Raw genomic sequence first — 20,320 nt, 5'->3', positions numbered from 1 at the left:
CATTCGATTTTAGAGCCTAATCACAATCAAGTTCGGGAAATGTATGTCCTATTTCCCAAGTGATTTCTACGGAATAAAATAAGTTTTGATGATTAAATCCATTTGGGGAAATGAAAAGCGAAGCCAAGCTAACTGTGTTTACTGCAGGACCTCTTGGAGCCTTTGTAAAATCAGCTTTGCTGCATTAACAGCCACCACCCGCCCTTTCACATTGCCTCCTCCTGCTTAGCAGAAGAATTTCTGCTTTACTCTTGTCTCACTCATCCTTAACTTGGTCATGGTGTCCAGAGATGGTTCTGGGTTTGCTGGGTGTGACCCCCAAGCATCATTGCAGGCAGGGGTCTGAGTGGCAATGCACCTTCAGGTCATGTCAGTTGAGAATTGCTGGGAGGGACTTTCTTAAGCCTCCTGAGTCCTGGAAGGCTCCCCCTCCCTCCTCTCTCTCTCTCTCTCTCTCTCTCTCTCTCTCTCTCTCTCTCTCTCTCTCTCTCTGACTCTCTCTTTCTCTCCCTCTCCCTCCCTTATCTCTCTCTCTGTCTCTCTGTCTCTCTGTCTCTCTGTCTCTCTCTCTCTCTCTCTCTCTCTCTCTCTCTCTCTCTCTCTCTCTGTTTTTGGGTCACACCCTCACACCCGGCAGTGCTCAGGGGTTACTCCTGGCTCTATGCTCAGAAATTGCCCCTGGTAGGCATGTGAGACCATATGGAATGCCGGGATTCAAACCACCATTTTTCTGCATGCAAGACAAACGCCTTACCTCCATGCTATCTCTCTGGCCCTCTCCCTTCTATCTTATACACACACATTTCTATGTATTACAGTCAAAGGCCAATCAAGAAACTAAAATCCTGGGCTGGAGAGATAGTACAGCAGGTAGGGTGTTTGCCTTGCACACTGGCAACCTAGGTTCAATTCCTGGCACATAGCATAGACAAGAGTAATTCCTGAGTAAAAAGCCAGGAGCTATCTCTGAGAGATGCCAGGTGTGGCCCACATAAAAAAAAAAAAAAAAAAACAATAAAAAACATAGTAGATGGTCTCAGCAGAGGAAATTTATTACATTCCTTATTTTTTCATTAGTACAAGGGATCAATCTGACCCAGGAAGGAAGAAGAGGAACAGAGAAGGGGAGGAAAAGAAGCGGTCAGACCTGGAACCATATATTCCTTTTGACAAAGGGCAATATGTTGAGAAGAGATCAGATACGGGAAGGGGACTGGGCTTCTAAAGCCAATAAATTGGGGAAAGTGACTAGGAAGTTGCAGGAAAGCTAATGGAAGACACAGGTTACTCGAAATAAGGTCATACAGATTCATGTCCGTGCTGGCTCTCTGCCTCTGTGACAAAGGTCACCCTCTGTCTCTGTTGAGGGAGGCCCCTCCTCTCTGCTTCCTGAGACAGGAGGGGACACATGGAGACCACACACTCAGAAGTGTGCCCTTCTTTTAAGCAGAAAAGGGGAGCACAAATAACTTTTCTCCATATGTTCATTCATTTTTATTTTTATTTTGGGGCCTTACAAGCAGCATACTGGGGACTTCTTGGTGCTGAGAGTTGATCCCAAGATTCCTGCATTCAGGACCCGGAGAGATAGCACAGTGGCGTTTGCCTTGCAATCAGCTGATCCAGGACCAAAGGTGGTTGGTTCGAATCCCGTTGTCCCATATGGTCCCCCATGCCTGCCAGGAGCTATTTCTGAGCAGACAGCCAGGAGTAACCCCTGAGCACCGCCGGGTGTGACCCAAAAACCAAAAAAAAAAAAAAAGAAAAGAAAAGAAAAGATTCCTGCATTCAAAGCACATGCCCAAGCCCTCTGAATTATTCCCTGACCTGATAGACAAGCTGATTCTTATGCTCAAGTAGCATATTTTGGAATAGCATAGTTTCATCCCTTACACCTGGCCTCTTGGGTTTAAGTCCTAGCTTCTTCATTTATTATCTGAGTAATCTTGAGCACGTGCCTTAGATTTCCTTTAAAATGTAGATTCTTAAAAATTTCATAAATATGTGATGATTAGCAACTAGAATGATAATACTGTGGGTAAAGCACTTGCCTTGCACTCAGCTGACCTGGGTTTGATTCCCGGCAATATGGTGTGCTGATCCCACAGAAGTGATCCCTGAACACAGAGTCAGAAATAAGCTCTGAGTGCTGCCATATTTGGTTCCAAAACAAAACCAAAATAAAATGAGTAAATGAGCTAAAACATGCAAAATACCTAATATAAAAATACCTGGGGACCAGAGTGGTGGCTCTTGAGGTAAGGCGTCTGCCTTGCAAGTGCTAGCCTAGGAAGGACAGAAGTTCGATCCTCCGGCATCCCATATGGTTCCCCAAGCCAGGGGATTTCTGAGTGCACAGCCAGGAGTGCTGTGAACATCAACGGGTGTGGCCCAAAAACAAAAACAAAAACAAAAAAAGAAAAAGTGTTCAATATCACTAATAGAAAAAAATTCAAATATAAAAGTACCTGGCATAAGGTATTTTTTTGTTTGTTTTAGGCCACACCCATTTGATGCTCAGGGGTTACTCCTGGCTAAGCGCTCAGAAATCGCCCCTGGCTTGGGGGGACCATATGGGATGCCGGGGGATCGAACCGCAGTCCTTCCTTGGCTAGCGCTTGCAAGGCAGACACCTTACCTCTAGCACCACCTCTCCAGCCCCATTTACTGAGTTAATTATCGTCTGGCTTGTAATTTCACCTACCAAGAATGTATACAAAGCACTGGAAAATTGCAATAAAATATACATATAAGTAAATTTCTTGCAAAGTAATTTACAAGTACCAAAAATAGAAGACCAAGATCATGTCTATAAATAGGGTTGAAGAAATCATCTAAAGGCAATAGAATACTTGGCAAGCTTTGCAAAGTTTGACACAGCTGCCACTGTAGTGATGAGCAGAGATGTCCTAGGAAAGCTATTTGGGAAGGTTGTGAGTTGTACCCAATTCTATTCTTCAAGGACCTATGGTGCCAGGGATAGAACCAGGGTCAGCCATACACAAAGCAAGTGCCTGAAACCCTGTTATCTCTCTGACCCTCCACATTAGAGATTTATGCAAATTATTACATAAGCATATGTATCTCATTTTATTTTATATGAATAGACATAAATAGACAAAATCTGGATGGTCAGTTGCCTAACCTATGAGGCTGGTTCTCTCTAAGTAGAAGGACTATCAAATGCTTTAAATCACTTTTTATTTATTATTTATTAATTTATTTGTTTTTGTGGGCCACACCCTGTGACGCTCAGGGGTTACTCCTGGCTATGTGCTCAGAGATCACTCCTGGCTCAGGGGACCATATGGGATGCTGGGAATCAAAACATGGTCCAGGGCCCGGAGAGATAGCACAGCGGTATTTGCCTTGCAAGCAGCCGATCCAGGACCAAAGGTGGTTGGTTCGAATCCCGGTCCCATATGGTCCCCCGTGCCTGCCAGGAGCTATTTCTGAGCAGACAGCCAGGAGTAAACCCTGAGCACCGCCGGGTGTGGCCCAAAAACAAAAAACAAAACAAAACAAACAAAACAAAAACATGGTCCATCCTGGGTCAGCTGCATGCAAGACAAACGCCTTACTTTTGTGCCACTGCTCCGGCCTCTAAATCACTTTTTAGTTTTAACTCTAGTATTTCCATTCTTTCTGTAATGTTTATTGATCTGTGTGTAATTGGAACAGAAAACTCGAGTGGAGACCATCCTCCAACTTCCTGGTGGCTTCTGTGTGAAGAACTCAGATGTCCATCATCAGGGAGTCTGCCTCCACCAGTTTGATTGCCTCCTTTGTAAGGTGTAAAGGACAGAGTCCCGCAGTGACTGCCTCTCTGCAGCAAGTTTCTTGGCCATTTCCAAAAATGAGGCCTGCCTTCCCACAGCACCCCACCCTGCTCAGCCCTGACCCTCCAGACAACCCATAATGGGATTTTCACCTCTTTCTTCCCTTCCCACTGAGTACATGTATGTATGTATAGCTCTGTGTATATGTGCATATGTGTGTGTTTGTCAGAGTTCTGGTAAAAGAATCTAGCAGGATGTCCCCTGCATGTCCCCATGTGTCTGGTGTCCCCCGGCCTTTCACCATCCCAATCTGCTTGTTTCAGCCTGTGTAGGTGAGGATTTTATTTTGAGGCACACCCGGTGGCGCTCAGAGGTTACTCCTGGCTCTGTGCTCAGAAATCGCTCTTGCCAAGCTCGGGGAATCATATGGGATGCTGGGGATCAAACCTGGGTCCATCCCAGTCAGCCACGTGCAAGGCAAATGCCCTACCACTGTGCTATCACTCTGGCCCCATGGTTGAGGATTTTAGCCTCTCTGTAGAGTGGTGGGAGACCAGCTCATGAGACTTGGGCTGTAGGAGTCTCAGTTCAATCTTCAGCACTGCATGACCCCAAGCATCACCAGGGGTGACCCCAAGTAACAAATCAGAAGTAGCCACCTCAAAAAAATATCTAAGGATCACTATGGACAAGAAGTGGGTGCTGAAGGGAGGTAATGTGATTTACATGATAGCCCTTCAGTAACAATACTGCAAACCATAGTGTCTACAAGGAAAGAAAGGAAGGGGGAGAGAGAGAGTGAGAGAGATATATATATACAGAGAGAAAATGTCTGCCAGAGAGACAGGCAGGTGGGTGGACAGGAGGGAAAGTGGGGACATGGGTGGTGGGAAATGTGCATTGATTTTGAACATTGTATGACTGGAGCTCAATCATGAACAACTTTATAACTGTGTATGTCACGGTGGTTCAATTACAAAATTTATTTTTAAAAATATCTGAGGGGCTGGAGCCATAGCATAGCAGGTAGGACGTTTGCCTTAAATACGGCCAAACTGGGTTTGATTCCGGCATTTCATATTGTTCCCCGAGCCTGCCAGAAGTGATTTCTGAGTGTAGAGCCATGAGTAACCCTTGAGCACTGCTGGGTGTGGCCCCCAAATAAAAACAAATAAAATATCTGAGGAGATGAAGTGGCCTAGTGTCTGTTGGCAGCCTCCATATATATGTATCCAGATTTGCCTTGGACCAAGGGAAGACTGCATTCACAGCTGACTGATAAAGAGGAGGACCAGAGAAAGAGAAAGAGAGCGGGGTGCTGGGGCCCATGCCTGGGGTGTGTGGATGTGTGGGGTCCAGGGTTTCTTTTCTGGCCCCACATGTCCACCATGCACTGTGGGAAGTTGCTCTGGTGAACCCCCAGTACCCCAGACTCAGCAGCATGGCACTATTGGACCCAAGCCACGAAGCCCAACTAGGCAAACCAATAGTGTCCTCCTATTCCCCAGCACAATTAGGAAGTCCCCTCCCCTCCACAAGGAAATGCTAAAGCAATTCTAGGTAGAATTAATGTACCTCAAGCAAGTCACATGCTCTCAGTCTGCTACAAAATGGAGCTGATCAATGATACTTTGGTTTTTGTTCTGGTGTCATACCCTGGCTATGCTCAGGGGTTATTCTTGACTTTATGCTCAGGGATCACTCCTTGCTCTGTGCTCAAGGATCACTCTTGGAGGTTTGGGAGGACCATATGGGGTCACTAGGATTTGACTTCCAGGTCAGCTGTGTGCAAGGCAAGTGCCTTCCTCACTGTACTCTTTCGCTGGCCCCAGAGGTGATCATTTGAAGGGGGGAACACCTAGTGATGCTCAGGGGTTACTCAGGGCTCTGAACTCAGTAATCACTCCTGGTGGTACTAAGGGGGCCATATGGGAACTGGAGATTGGACTTGTTCACTATGTGTAAGGCAAGAGCCCTTCCTGCTTTATCACTTAGGGACATATATGGGCTCAGATAAAAACCATTGAAAGGTCAATAAAATATAAAATGATTTAAACTATTAAAATTATAGGAGAAGGACAGAACACAAAACCCAGACCATGAAAATGTTGAACAAACCCACAGTTCCAAAGGTGTGAAGGGCTGAGCGCATTCATCAACACAAATATGCCAGAGATTCAATCTGGGGTCTGGCAGTGGGTGCTTGATAACCCCAGTTTCCTGGCATACTCTTGTCTTTCTTGGTGCCTACTCCTCAGACCAAGCTGGGCAGTGCTCTAGGAAGCACAGCTGAGGGGGAGGAACAGGCAGATTGCATGAGTTGGCTGTGCCAAGTCACAAAATTACTCCCCATTCAGTGCCACAAAACACTTGGGGGAGTTTTTGTGGGTCAGAAAAAGGTAGTTTAGCTGGAAGCTCTGACCTTACCATCCTTCCTTCTGGGCAGTGAGTACACTGTCACTCAGGGTCTCATTCCTATTCTACCCAGGAGGCTGTTATGAGAGAGACAGAGCAGCCCTGGCCTGGCATCTGGGTCTTCACTGAGCAAGAGCCTGAGAGGAGGAGAGAAAGAGGAAAGGAGGGAGAGGAAAAGGAGGAGTGAAAAAAAGAAGAGGAGGAGTTCTGTTGCAGGAGCTCGTTTCCTTCTAGTTGTTTTTGGACCACACTCATTGATACTCAAGGCTTACTCCTGGCTCTGCACTCAGTAAGACCATATGGTGTGCCATATGGTGTGACCATATTGAACCTGGTCAGCCTTATGCAAGACAAGTGCCCTACAGTGCTCTATCTACTGTGCTATCTCTCCAGCCCACAATCTCTATCTTTTTAAAACATTTTATTTTAAGGCCTAGGAATCAAAGGGCAAGGCATGTGCCCTATCTCGGAACCACATCCCTGCCCTCCAAATAAAGCTATTTTTTGTGGGCAGTTTTAGATTTACATGAAAACTGAGCAGAAAGTACAAAGATCACTAACACACTCCCCAGTTTCCCCTATTATTAACAAATACCCTTAGTGTTTCAAGCCAGTATTGCTACATCATTATGAACTCAAGTTTCTAGAGTCACTCCTGGTGGTGTAAGCACAATGGCCTTGGATAGTGCAGTGGCATGGATCTCCCACAGAGTTCCCCATTCAGTCTAATCCTTCAGCCTCACCATCCTTTCCACCTCCTGAGCTCTACCTTGTCATTCCTCCCTCCTTCCCCAACAGCTTACTCTTGCCACCCCTAAGCCCCGCAGGGACGCCCATCACTTTCTTCATAGTCACTCTTCAGAGTCTATTGATTCAGCCTGAACTCAGGAAGTAAAGTAGGAGGAATAGATGGTAGGGAAACATCTACCACACCTGTCCACATGGACATTTGTGTCACATGAATGTCACATCCCTAGGGTGTCCTTCTGTGGCACCCACACTGGTCACTCACAAGTTATTCCAGAGTGTGTTCCAAGTCTCTGGTGACTCTGAAAGTCCAAAGTCTACTTTACTCAAGGTGGAAATGTCTTTATATTTTTATTTGCATTTTGGGGCTACACCCAGAGTTGTCCAGGGGCTACTTCTGGCTCTGTGCTCAGGGGTCACTCCTGGTAGTGTTTGGGAAGTTTATGCAATGTTGAGAATTGAATTGCGATTGCCCTGCTGCAAGGCAAGTACCTACATCTCTGTAATCTCTCTGGGCCCCAGGGATTGTTTTGAACTGAGCACCTTTTAACCATGTTATCATACTGAAATCCACTCCCTGAGGCTCCACCAAAACCAAGTAAAAACCATAAAACCAATTATTAGTCAGCAGTGCTGGCTGATAGATACATCCCATTCCCAGACAACTAATGGAGACATGGTTGTAGAATATCCTTCTTTATAAACAGATTCCATATTACTGTCCCAGGATCAGTAGTTTTGAAGATAAATATGTGACAAATCCAAACCAATGAAAATAAACTTCTGCTATGCAACCCACCCCTACCAATCCTCAGTATTACATATGGTACCCTAAGCAGTACCAAGGGTCCCTCCTGAGCACAGTGCCAGATTAATGCCTGAGCTTCATTGGGTATGACTCCCAAATTCAAACACCCAAAAAATTGTATGCTATCAGATGGATTCTATAATCCATTCAGCAAATTTATGTCATGGTGTGGCCCCTACTTCCCCTCTTCCACACCACACACTACATATGTATAGCAAATAGTATGTTTTTCCTTGGCTACTGTGATTAGTCCAGTCAGGGGCACATGATCCATGCTAGGCAGCGACCTTGTCTGGGAGTGATCAACACAGGATAAGGAGGGAAGGCAGACTCTTTTCTTTTCAGACTGTGTGGCCACCTAAGCCACAGATAGAAAATACTTGATCATGAATTGCCTGATCAGAAGTAGATAAGAGGCAGAGCAAGATCCTGAGAGACAAACGTGGTCTTCATGAATCCAACTATACTTGAAGCCATGGCCAGCCTGGGACTGTCAATTATATCCATCACTCCTTTCTATAGTCAGCTACTTTTCTTTTTTAGGGGAGGATTTTTTTTTTTTTGGGCCACACACGGTAGTACTCAGGGATTACTCCTGGTTCTACACTCAGAAATCACTCCTTGTGATGCTTAGGAGACCATATGGGATGCGGGAATTGAACACAGATCAGCTGTGAACAAGGCAGTGCCCTACACACTGCGCTTATTGCTCTGGCCCCAGCTCATCTCCGTTTCACTAGGCTTTCTACTCCTTAAAAGGAGTCATGATGAAGCTGGAGTGATAGCACAGCTTGTATGTCTTGCATATGTATGTCTTGCATACAGCCAACCCGGGTTCAATCCTGGCACTCCATATGGTCCAAGCCTGCCAGAAGTGATTTCTGAGCAGCTAAGCACCACCAAGTGTGGCCAAAAAATAAAACAAAACAAAGCAAAACAACAACAAAAAAAGGAGTCATGATGGGCCCGGAGAGATAGCACAGCGGTGTTTGCCTTGCAAGCAGCGGATCCAAGACCAAAGGTGGTTGGTTCAAATCCCGGTGTCCCATATGGTCCCCCGTGCCTGCCAGGAGCTATTTCTGAGCAGACAGCCAGGAGTAACCCCTGAGCACCACCGGGTGTGGCCCAAAAACCAAAAAACCAAAAAACAAAACAAAAAAAAAAAAAAAAAGGAGTCATGAAAGGATTCTCATGCAAATAGTTGAAGTGAGAAAGGTATCGGTACTTAAAATTTCCGGTGAAGGGCCCAAATTCACCAGGAATGATCCTTAACTCAGAAGTAATTTCAGTGTACCCACCACCAGGTGTGACCCCCAAACAAACAAATTAAAACCTTCCACCTTCCGGACCGGAAAGATAGCATGGAGGTAAGGCATTTGCCTTTCATGCAGGAGGTCATCGTTTCGAATCCCGGCGTCCCATATGGTCCCCTGTGCCTGCCAGGAGCAATTTCTGAGCCTGGAGCCAGGAATCACCCCTGAGCACTGCCGGGTGTGACCCAAAAACAACAACAACAAAAAAAAAAAAACAAAAATAAAACCTTCCACCTTCCAAAGCAGATCAGAGAAAACTTCTAACTCAATGAGTACATGCTTGCTTGCATGCTTTGCTGGAGGTTTGATCCTGAGACTGTGTAGTCCCCAAAGCATTGCCTGCAGTAACCCCTAAACATAAAACTAATATTGACCTAAGAACAACCATTTGAGCATGGCCCCCAAACAAAATAGAATTTTTTATGGTTGTCTTGGGGCCACAGTTAGCAGCACTTAGGTTTTAATCCTGATTCTGTGGTCAGGGACCACTCCTGAAGGGGCATAGGAAACCAAATGGGATGCTGGACAAAATAGCTCTATCCCCGTGTAGACTCAGTTGGGGCTACTCTGTGCAGTGTGCACATTAATTTCATCCCTTCCTCTGTTTATAATCTTAAACATGAATTTGGTTCCAAACTATAAGGCTCCGTTTTTTTTTAGGGGGTATATACCCGGTGGTACTCAGGGGTTACTCCTGGCTCTGCACTCAGAAATTACTCCTGGAAGGCTCAGGGACCATATGGGATACCAGGGATTGAACCCAGGTCAGCTGGTGTGTGCAAGGCAAACACCCTACCTTCTGTGTTCCAGCCCCAAGGCTCTTTTTTTTTTTTTTTTTGCCAAGGCTCTTTTGTTTTGTTTTGTTTTGGGGCCACAACCAGTGATGCTCAGGGATTACTTCTAGCCACGCACTCAGAAATTGCACCTGGCTTGGGGGACCATATGGGATGTGGGGGGGGGGGAATCGAACTTCCGTCAGTCCTAGGCTAGCCTGGGCAAGGCAGACTCCTTACCCCTTGCACCACTGCTCTGGCCCCAAGGCTCTTTCTTTTTTCTTTTTTGGTTTTTGGGTCATACCCAGCAGCGCTCAGGGGTTACTCCTGGCTCTATGCTCAGAAATCACCCCTGGCAGGCACAGGGGACCAAATGGTATGCCGGAATTCACACCACAGTCCTGCACGAAAGGCAAACGCCTTACCTCCATGTATCTCTCAGGCCCCAAGGCTCTTTCTTTTTTTTTTTTTTTTTGTTTTTGTTTTTGGGCCACACCCGGTAACGCTCAGGGGTTACTCCTGGCTATGCGCTCAGAATGGCTTGGGGGACCATATGGGACGCAGGGGGATCTAACCGTGTTCCGTTCAAGGCTAGCGCAGGCAAGGCAGGCACCTTACCTCTACCCAAGGCTCTTTCTTAATTGATTCAAAGACCCACATTATTCACTCCTGACGTTCTTATTTAATTCTTCCTATAGTCTCTGTTGCTGGACTCGTATGATCTGTTTTGCCAAAAAAGTGTGCAGGTTTACCCCTACTCTCCCCTTCGCCCAAATTTAGGAGACATCTCTGGGGTTAGGGAAATGTACAGACCGGCTTGAGTATTTTTGTTTTTGGGTCATACCCAGCGGTGCTCAGAGGTTACTTCTGGCTGTGCTCAGAAATGACTCCTGGCAGGCATGAGAGACTATATGGGATGCAACTACCGTCCATCCTGAATTGGCTGTGTGCAAGGCAAATGCCCTAGCACTGTGCATTCTCTCCAGCCCCTGGCTTGAGTCTTATAGTCTGGAGGATGTGCCCACTTCTTCCTGGGAGAAGCTGTCCAGTTGCATTCTACTGGTTATGACCGAGCCACAGCAGAGCCTTAATGAAGGACACTCTCGAACTGATAAGGCCCCCAGGCCCCTTGCTGAACAGAAGTGGCCTGTTTTACCTATAGCTTCCTTGGTCTTCATGACTATACACACACACACACACACACACACACACACACACACACACACACACACCTGATGACTCTTCTCTGCCATTTTCTGTACATGTGACAAATGTTCATTTATGTTCCCCAATTGAACATGTTCAGTTTTCTCCTTCATAAAGATGCATGAGTTTCCTGAAAACCTACTAAAATATATATAAGCTGTAACATCACCCTCTTTGTGTTGGGCATAAAATCAGACTTCACTTCCCTCCTTGAAACTTGTTCTCTAGCTTGTGCTGTTGGACAACCTGCCCAACTTGTCTTTCATTGCTGATTAAGCCCTTCAGTTCTATTCAGTGGTTCCTGAACTTTTCTGAGGGTCTGTTTGAGTTATAGCTACTGATCAGCCACTGAAGTTGTATCTGTGAAGTTGTCTATGAAGACCTGGGACAACCTTTGATGAGTGAACTCTATACTATCACTCCCTCCACTGTCCACATGGTACCAAAATATCAGTCTAGTGCCAGGAAAAGCATGCAAAGGGCTGGAGCACTGAACCCGCAGGCCTGAAGAACTGATCTGAATGTTGCAGGGTGTGGCCTTAGGCTCTGAGCCCTGCTTGCAAAGTCCCCAGATAAACATCACTGAGCAAACCACATACAAAAAACTGTGCTTGGGGCCGGCGAGGTGGCGCTAGAGGTAAGGTGTCTGCCTTGCAAGCACTAGCCAAAGAAGGACCCGGTTTGATCTCCTGGAGTCCCATATGGTCCCCCGAAGCCAGGGGCAATTTCTGAGCGCTTAGCTAGGAGTAACCCCTGAGCATCAAACGGGTGTGGCCCCAAAAACCAAAAAAAAAAAAAAAAAACCAAACTGTGCTTGCTAGGGGTTAACACTATGCCAAATGCTTTAGGTTCAGGTGGCCTTTGCTTTTTGGAAAATCGTGTTAAGCAGCTTTACTTTGACAAAGGACTTATGTTAGTATCTGTTTTCCGTTTTCCTTCTAACCAAAAGAAATTCAAAAAGGATTTCTGGTTTTACAGTAAGAGGCATAAAGCAAAAATAGTGTCTGTTTTCAACACTGGTTTTGCCCTCAACTATGATGCCTCACCTTCACCCCAACAATTGTGCTACTATTCAGGCTCTGCAGGTGCAGGCTCGGTGTTCACTTCCGTCCTTCCTGCTTCCTTCTTTAATTGAACCAACATGATAGAGTTAAAAAGTTCTTGATGGGGGCCAGAGAGATAGCATGAAGGTAAGGCATTTGCCTTTCATGCGGAAGGTCATCGGTTCGAATCCCGGCATCCCATATGGTCCCCCAAGCCTGCCAGGAGCAATTTCTGAACATGAAGCCAGGAATAACCCCTGAGCACTGCTGGGTGTGACCCAAAAACAAAACAAAACAAAACAAAAATTCTTGATGGTGGTTAAGTTTCAATCTTAGAATGCTCCAACACCAATCACTTCACCAGTGAACATTTCCCGACACCAATATCCCCACTGTACCCACCCCCCACCCAGTCTATTTCTCTTATCTGTTATTTGGGTTTAGGTTTCATGTATTCTATGGTCTGTCTTGTATTAAACAAGTCTTGTATTAAACTTGTATTAAACCAGGCCATTCTAAAACAAAGAGTTGGTATTTATTTGGAGTTTAGGGTGGTTGTATGGAAGTCATAGAGATATGCAGTTCATATAAATGAAGTTGTCTGAGCTATCCAAACATGAATGAGACATATGCACAAAGGAAAAGGCAGGGGAAACTGGGATGATGGCTCCAGAGGCTGAAGCAAAGTGGGAGACCAGGAGGTTGTTCACCTCCTGGCACAACAAGCTCCCCTGAGAGCAACTGGGCATCACCTGTGAGCAATAAGCTGGGGGAACATCTGGTGTGATTCCCACCACAATAAAAGTAGAGTAGCTCGCACTCAGATCTGCTATGCAGATTATGCTAGGAGCCAGAAATTCGTACTGATGCAGATATGCAAATTTAGTGGAGAATAAGTCCAGTGGTGATTGGTAAGAGTCTTAATTCTTTTTTTTTTTTTTTTTTTTTTGTGGTTTTTGGGTCACTCCCGGCAGTGCTCAGGGGTTACTCCTGGCTCCATGCTCAGAAATTGCTCCTGGCAGGCACGGGGGACCATATGGGACGCTGGGATTCGAACCGATGACCTCTTGCATGAAAGGCAAACGCCTTACCTCCATGCTATCTCTCCAGCCCCAAGAGTCTTAATTCTTGGCAGTCTGCAGCAGGTGTGCTTTGTTTCAGCTTCTTCCCCCATGGTGTCCGTTTCTGGACAGGCCTGGGTATATCTAGGGCTGATACTCAATAGTTTCCCATCTGTTTTAAGTTTTACCCAGACTAAAGATTCCACTTTGCTGCTTTCTTTTCTATTTTATTGGGGGGGGGGGGGACTTCCAAGCAATGCTCAGGGGGCTCTCAGGTCAATAATAGTAACACTTGGCTAAGCAGACTTGAGTGGTTGAATTTGTGGGTCCAGTGATGCTGGGGACCACAAAGGGCAACCTGGTCAGGGAAGGAGAGGAAGGGGTAGGGGGTATAAGGTACCAGGAATTAAACCTGGGACCTCCTGTATGCAAAAAATAAAAAGTGCTCCAGCCTTTTGAACTATTATCCTGGCCCTCTCTGCTGCCTTTATCCTGAGCTTTAGCATATCCTCCCATCCCCCAATGAATCCATGACCAAAGCCCTCTGCTGGGTTCCCTGGATGTTCTTCAATCCAAACCGCAGAGAACAGGCCTGGCATTGGCATAGGACTACTATTCCTATCTGCTTCACAGACCTACTAATTTCATAGTTAGCCTGCTGTTAACTTCCCTCCTCAGGGCAGGAAGAGCTCTTCCTAAAGCTCTTTCCATTATTTTTGCCTAGATCTGATGACTTAACCAGTGATGTTCTAACTAGTGTTTTTATCTGTTTATTTTGGGGGCCACACCAGGCTCTGTGCTATGGGATCACTCCCAGTAGTTCTCAGGGAACCACATGACACTGGACATCTAACCTGATTATGTGCATGCACAGCCTGTGCTCAGCCCTGTGAGCTTTCTCTGACACTGGCATTGGCCTTTTAAGAAAAGGAAAGGGCTGCTCTGTTAACCAAGGGCTGTCAGGGACCTAGATGACCATTTTGGGGAACTAGCAAATATGTGGTCATCTCTTTTGCATTTGGCTTTGCACCTTTTCCCATATTCACAGTCACATCTTGCTGAACTCCCACATACTTCAACTCTTTGGAAGCCGGACTTCAGCTGAAACTTCTGCTGATCCACTACCTCAGGTCCTGGCTGTAGAAAGGTGGTCCAGAAACCATTCCTTCCCTTGTACTTTTATACTGTTTTTGAGTGCAATTTCTCCCACACTGGAGGCAGGCTGTACATGCAAGAAACTGATGTCCCTCTCCCTCTGAAGGCCATAACTTTGGGGAGAATGAATGCTCCATTTCCACATCCTTTGGAGAGAATTCTGACTTTTCCTGTGGGATTAGGCCCAGTATGGAAGCTAGTTTACCACTGCTACCTGAATGGATTATTTCTCTTCCCTTTATCTTCTTAACTGATCTTTCTCCTCACAAATAATTTACTTGCACTTGAATCCTTGACTCTAAGTTTCTGGGGAAACCAAACTTAAATGACACACATCTCTCACTAGATAAAATATGAGGGAGGGATGTTAATTTAGCATAAGGAGTACAGAAGGGCATTTAATGCTCTAGAACTTTGCTTTGAGCTTTGTTGTGTTGAGGGATGAGGGAAGGTCATATTCTTTCAGAGACTTCTCATGCCCCTAGAATGAAGTCTGGAACCTACTTGGTTTGAAAGTCACATTTAGACAGGATGTGTATTTAATAGCTTTCAAAAAAAATGTCTCCAGGATACTTGAGGCATTTTCCTTAGACCCTCAAAAACTGTGTGAGGAGTTTCATCCCTAAAATTAGTTTGACTTAAAACTAAAATTCTATACACACTCTTTTAGGTATGAACTGTAGACATTGAAGTATGAGAGAAATTATAAAAGAAAGAGATGCCAGCATATTGGAGAAGATGGGATGATTCTGAAAGAACTTTGTTCAACTTATTGTGGATGTTCTTAAGGCATGGTGGCTTTGCTCAGTTGTGCAGGGCACCTTGGTGAAAAGAGAGGCTGGTTGACCTCATCAACACTACAAACATCTGCTTCCTTCACAAGTGGGTCTGATTTCCTTTGATTCTTCTTCGATAACACACAAGTTTTTGATAAGGGCAACTGGCCAGCCTTCCAGGACCTCGGTTGCCTTTCACTCTGGGAGAGCAGACATTAGGTCTGAGTGGAGGAGCTTTGGACCCAGGCTTCCATCAAAATAGTGTCTGGAGTGATCAGTTTTCAACAAGGGCTGCCTGCTGCCACTGCTGCTCTCTTTGTCGGAGAGGCTGGGCAATATCTCAGAGCTATCGTCAGCTCTGGGCTCAGAGTTGAAGCTTTTGAGGGCCTGAATCCTGTACCGCTTCCTCCGGTTGACCTTGTAAATTCGAATCCTCTCTTTCTCTGCCTCTGGGTCTGCCAGAATCCCATCCCAGCGCAGGCTTTCATTAACCCCGTTTGAAAGCTTCTCTTCTATTTCAGCGAAGTGGGGCAGACTTCGATTGGAGGCATAAGGAGACACGGCTTTGTTTTCCTCTTTGTCTGATCTGTACTCCAGCCTCAGACCAGGATCTTTGTTGGCACTGAAGATGTCATGGAGGGATGAGGGCAGCGGCTGTGTCTGTGGGGCGTGACTCTGATGTTTATCTGCAGAGCACATGACTAGATTAGTAGTTATGGGGTGTCTGGCCTCAGCCTGCTCAGGGGATGACACCCAAGTGCCCATAGATGAAAAATGAATGAGCCTCTCCTCCATAGCTAGCCCATGGGGTGTGCCAAGTTCACAGGCCCTGTACATAGCCATGGGTGAGAGGCTGGGAGAGGAAGGACTGACGGAGCTTGTGCTCAAAACTGGATCCTTCATGTCCCTTAGAGCAGGGGCTCCAGAACTTATCTGAACCACAGAAACAAAAACGAAAAAACAATCAAGGACCCAGAAAAATCTTCCTTCTTTTCATAAGCAAAAAGGAAGCCCCCCTCCACCCCAATTGTAATTTGAGGCTACTATTGAACACCCTCTGTTCCAGCGCCCCCTGGTGGCTAATCAGCCACAGTAGCTCTAGGTAAATGTTCTCAAACTAGCTAGCTTCCAGGTGAGGAAACTTGGACTCCAAAAGTGGGGATTGCCTACGTGAGTGACACATGATAGAGCCCTATGCCCCCCTTTTCCCACCCTGCCATGCTATCCGCCCATTCATCCCTCCACATCTCACTACGGTGCTCTCCAGGCCTGTGAGTTGAACTTGATCCCCTATCTGGACACTCCATGAGGGAAGAAATGGACAACAGAAAAGCTCCCTAGATCTGACTGCAAAAGCAGCAGTGTACCATGCCAGAAATGCTTCTTATGTGCTGCTTCCGCAGATTGTTTTTTAATTGATCACATTATGGAATTATATAAAATGCTCATAAAATACAATGGCTTGTGGTTCTTTCATCAACTCTTCTATTTTTGGGAGAGAAGAGTACTTCTCTCTTCTCACTCCCACCTCTCCAGTAAAAAAGAAGAGAAAGGAAAAGAATAAAAACTCTCTTAACATTCCTATACCTTCTTGCCCTCTGAAAACTCTTTGGGGGAAGCCTGTGGATAGTCAGACACACAGCACTAAAATTTCTAAGATCCCTGGCGCCCCCCCCCCCCCGCACCCAATATGGTCCACTCAAAGCCCTACCAGAACTAATCTCTAAACACAAAACCCTGAGCACAACTAGGTGTGGCTCCCAAACAGAAACAACAAAACATGGAGATGGAACAACAGTAAAGTGCTTGCTGTGCACACAGTCTAACCAGATTTGATTCCGGGCACCTGATGCAGTCCCCCAGGCCAGGAATAAGTTCTGAGTATAGCAGGGATGCCCTCCCCCAACAAAGGGGAAAAAAAAATCAAATTCCTAGAGTCAGAAGTAAAGCTGATACTTTTTCTGTCTTGCAGACACATGTAGAATGTTTTCACCTAAGTCCAGGACTGTTTTTCTTTGTATTACAGGTCTACTTGAAAAAGTGATTATAACCTGTTTTCCCCAGACTGAAGTGGATGCCAGGATAAGTTCCTCTGCTGTCCACTTCCCAAGGGAGCCATCTCTGCACACACAGCCAGGATCCAGAAATCCAAACCCAGACGGGCACCCTGCCAGAGGTCAGCACTGCCATGCCAAGTTCAACAAAAGCCCTGGAGATGAGTACACACATACAGACACAATGGAGATTCAGCAGCTCCACTAGGGCATCCTGAGTCTTGCCAGGCTCAGTGGGTACTCAGCGCTTTGGTTGAAAAGTAGGGGGTCTCTGGAAAGAAGATGGTGTGATATAGAGGCTGTATGTGGGTGGAGGTGAAGTGTCTGTTATCATGCCTGGAGTCAGAACCTGTTGGAGTACGATTTTTAGCATGCAGGATCTGTCTGCAAGGGAGTGGTCTGTGAGGCCAGACTGAAACGGCACATGTAGATGTGACACACATACATGAGTGCTTCTGCACATATATCACACTGGAAGGTAGATTACTGGGTAGTTACATGACGCAGTAACTGGTGTTAATGAACAGGAGGAGGGCTACTTCACAAGGATTTGCTGGTACTCCTCTTTGAGTCCAGAGGCAAGAGCTAGGACTAGGCAATGAAAAGCTCTGCATAAGACAATGTGTTTGTTCACATGTGTGACTGGTGTCTTAGATTTTGGGTGTGAGACTGGAGATAGTACAGTGCACCCTGCCTGCACCCTGCTTATCCAAGTTGGATCACTGACACCATGTATGGCTCCCTAAGCTCCACTAGGAGTGATGTCTGAGCACAGAGCTAGGAGTAAGCCTGGGGAACTATGAGGTGTAGCCCTAAATCAAAACAAAAACAAACCCTACAACACCAATTTAAAAAACATAAAGACAACAGTCTTTGGATGGTGAAAGTCTGGAAGGATGGGAGGACTTGCTTTCTTCTGGGAAACTAGATGTTCAGGTTAAATTTCAAGGAAGGGATTAGGAAATTGAGAGGGTCTGCTGTAAAGCCGAACTGCTGTGGGGGTTTGGTGTTGGTGTGGATCATACTGAATTTTCAGTATTGGGGGGGCTGATTCTTTATGTTGAATAAAAGTCTCTGCTTCTTTGAGGAAGGGTTCGGTGGGTGGGTGTGGGCGGTCTTTAGGAGTCAGGATGAGATCAGTAAAGGGAGGGAGAGTCACTGAAACGGGGTGTTTTTCCATTCCTGTCTCTTTTTAAAATATTTTGTTTGTTTGTTTGTTTGTTTTGTGGCCACACACACCCGGTGACTTTCAGGGGTAATTCCTTGCTCTGTGCTCAGAAATCTTCCTGGCAGGTTCGGGGGACTATAAGGGATGTCGGGAATCCAACCTGGGTAGGCCGCATGCAAGGCAAACCCCGTGTGCTATGGCTCAGCACCTCCTTTTTTAAAATTTTTGTTGTTTTTGATCCACACCCAGTGGTGCTAAAGGCTTACCCTTGGCTCTCATTCAGGGATCACTCCTGGTGGGCTCAAGTAACCATATGGGATGTTGGGGGGGTTGCACCCAGGTCGGCCTTGTGCAAGCCAGGTGTCCTGCCTGCTGTAAGGGGCAGAGGTGGGCTTTTGGGGAGACTGGGTGACTCCAACTGAAACTGGTAGCTAGCAGCTCATCTTACCGTCCCCTTTGCCTGACCCTTTGGTCTTTTTCTTCTTCTTCTTCTTGACCTTCCGCTTAGTCAGTTGCGAGCTGGTGCTCTCTATGGGGGGCAGCCTGGACCCCTTGGCAACCTCGGAGCTGCTCTCCCTCTCCTCCGGGTCCCGGACCTTGTTCTCTGCAAAGCTCGGCGCCCCTGCAGCACCGCGGCCTTCCATCCGCCCGCCGGGCTGTGGCCGACGCCGAGGGCAGCCGAAGACACGCGGCCCTGGAACCCGGGTCTCAGGCCGCTCCAAGCCGGGCCTCGGCCACGCGTCTCCATGGCGACCGGCGGGCACCGCGCGTGCGCACTCGGGCAGCTTTCGCCGGAACTCGGCCATTGGACGCCAGTGTGCGCATGCGTGCTGGGGGCTGTGCTCTGGGCACTCAGCACAGTGGTCGGCCTAGGGCAGAAAGGATGGATCTTCTGAGGCTGGACTGCTTCGGGTACCACTCTTGTGCCTTAGTAGATGGCTGTTTGTCCTCTCCAAAGCTGTCCTTGTCCGAGTCCCAGCGTTGAAGGCCTACTCTGCCCTTTCAGGCCCAACAGGTCCAGAACAAGTTCTTTGGGAACTTTTTTTTAACACCCACTCTGTGACTCAGTGGGCAAGCACATGCTGGTCCTGGGTTTGATTCCCGGCACTGAAGGAAAAACACAAATTCAGTACATCTTGGGGAACAAACAGCTGAGCTGACCAGAAACCTGGACAGCTTTATCCTGAGACCTCTATACATCTCCATGTGCTCTTAGCAAGGCTGGACTACACCCTCCACCCCACTGCCTGTGTCTTAAGATCTGGATTTTCCCCCTAAATGTGGTCTTTCCATACAAATCTTTCCTGCGCACAGCTGCTAGAATTAGCTTGGTTTGGTTTGGTTTGATTTGGTTTGGGGCCCAGTACTCAGGGGTTATTCCTGGCTCTACAATCAAAAATCGCTCCTGGTAGGCTTTGAGGACCATATGGGATGCCAAGAATCGAACATGGGTCTGCTGCCTGCAAAGCAAACGCCCTACCAGCTTTGCTATCGCTTTACCCCCCTAGAATTAGCTTTGAAAGACATTTGGATACTTTTACTTGTTTAAAGCCAGGTGAGTCCCTAAAATAGTTTATGTAGAGATTGATTCTAGGGGGCTAGAGTGACTTTAAATCCAAAGGGCTGGGGCCGGAGAGATAGCATGGAGGTAAGGCGTTTGCCTTTCATGCAGGAGGTCATCGGTTCGAATCCCGGCGCCCCATATGGTCCCCTGTGCCTGCCAGGAGCAATTTCTGAGCCTGGAGCCAGGAATAACCCCTGAGCACTGCCAGGTGTGACCCAAAAACCAAAAAAAAAAAAAAAAAATCCAAAGGGCTGGAGTGCAGGCTTTTCAGGAAGAAACTTTGGGTTCAGTGCAACCTTAGGAAGTATGTTTACTCCCACCTTCACCCCAGAACCAACTTAGCGTAGCAAACAAAAACAAAACAAGATTGAACTGAATGTGGTTCACTAGTCTTATTCAAGTTACCTGATTTTCCTTCCAGTTTTATTTCCCTCAGACTGACTCTTCCAAAAATGCTG

General features: G+C 46.6%; 1 protein-coding gene across 1 annotated transcript; it reads right to left on the bottom strand.

Moving 5' to 3' along the window:
• Positions 1-14,808: 14,808 nt before the first annotated feature.
• C1H17orf97 (chromosome 1 C17orf97 homolog) lies at positions 14,809-19,104 on the bottom strand. The gene is made up of 2 exons (XM_049788184.1): positions 18,747-19,104; positions 14,809-15,762 (listed from the first exon to the last, which is right to left on the bottom strand). The coding sequence occupies exons 1-2, from the start codon at positions 19,102-19,104 to the stop codon at positions 15,272-15,274; spliced, it is 849 nt and encodes a 282-aa protein (XP_049644141.1). The 3' UTR covers positions 14,809-15,271.
• Between the last annotated feature and the right edge of the window lie 1,216 nt (positions 19,105-20,320).

This window comes from Suncus etruscus, chromosome 1 (assembly GCF_024139225.1).
Source record: "Suncus etruscus isolate mSunEtr1 chromosome 1, mSunEtr1.pri.cur, whole genome shotgun sequence".
Classification (NCBI taxonomy): domain Eukaryota; kingdom Metazoa; phylum Chordata; class Mammalia; order Eulipotyphla; family Soricidae; genus Suncus; species Suncus etruscus.
This window is presented reverse-complemented; position numbering and strand designations above follow the sequence as displayed.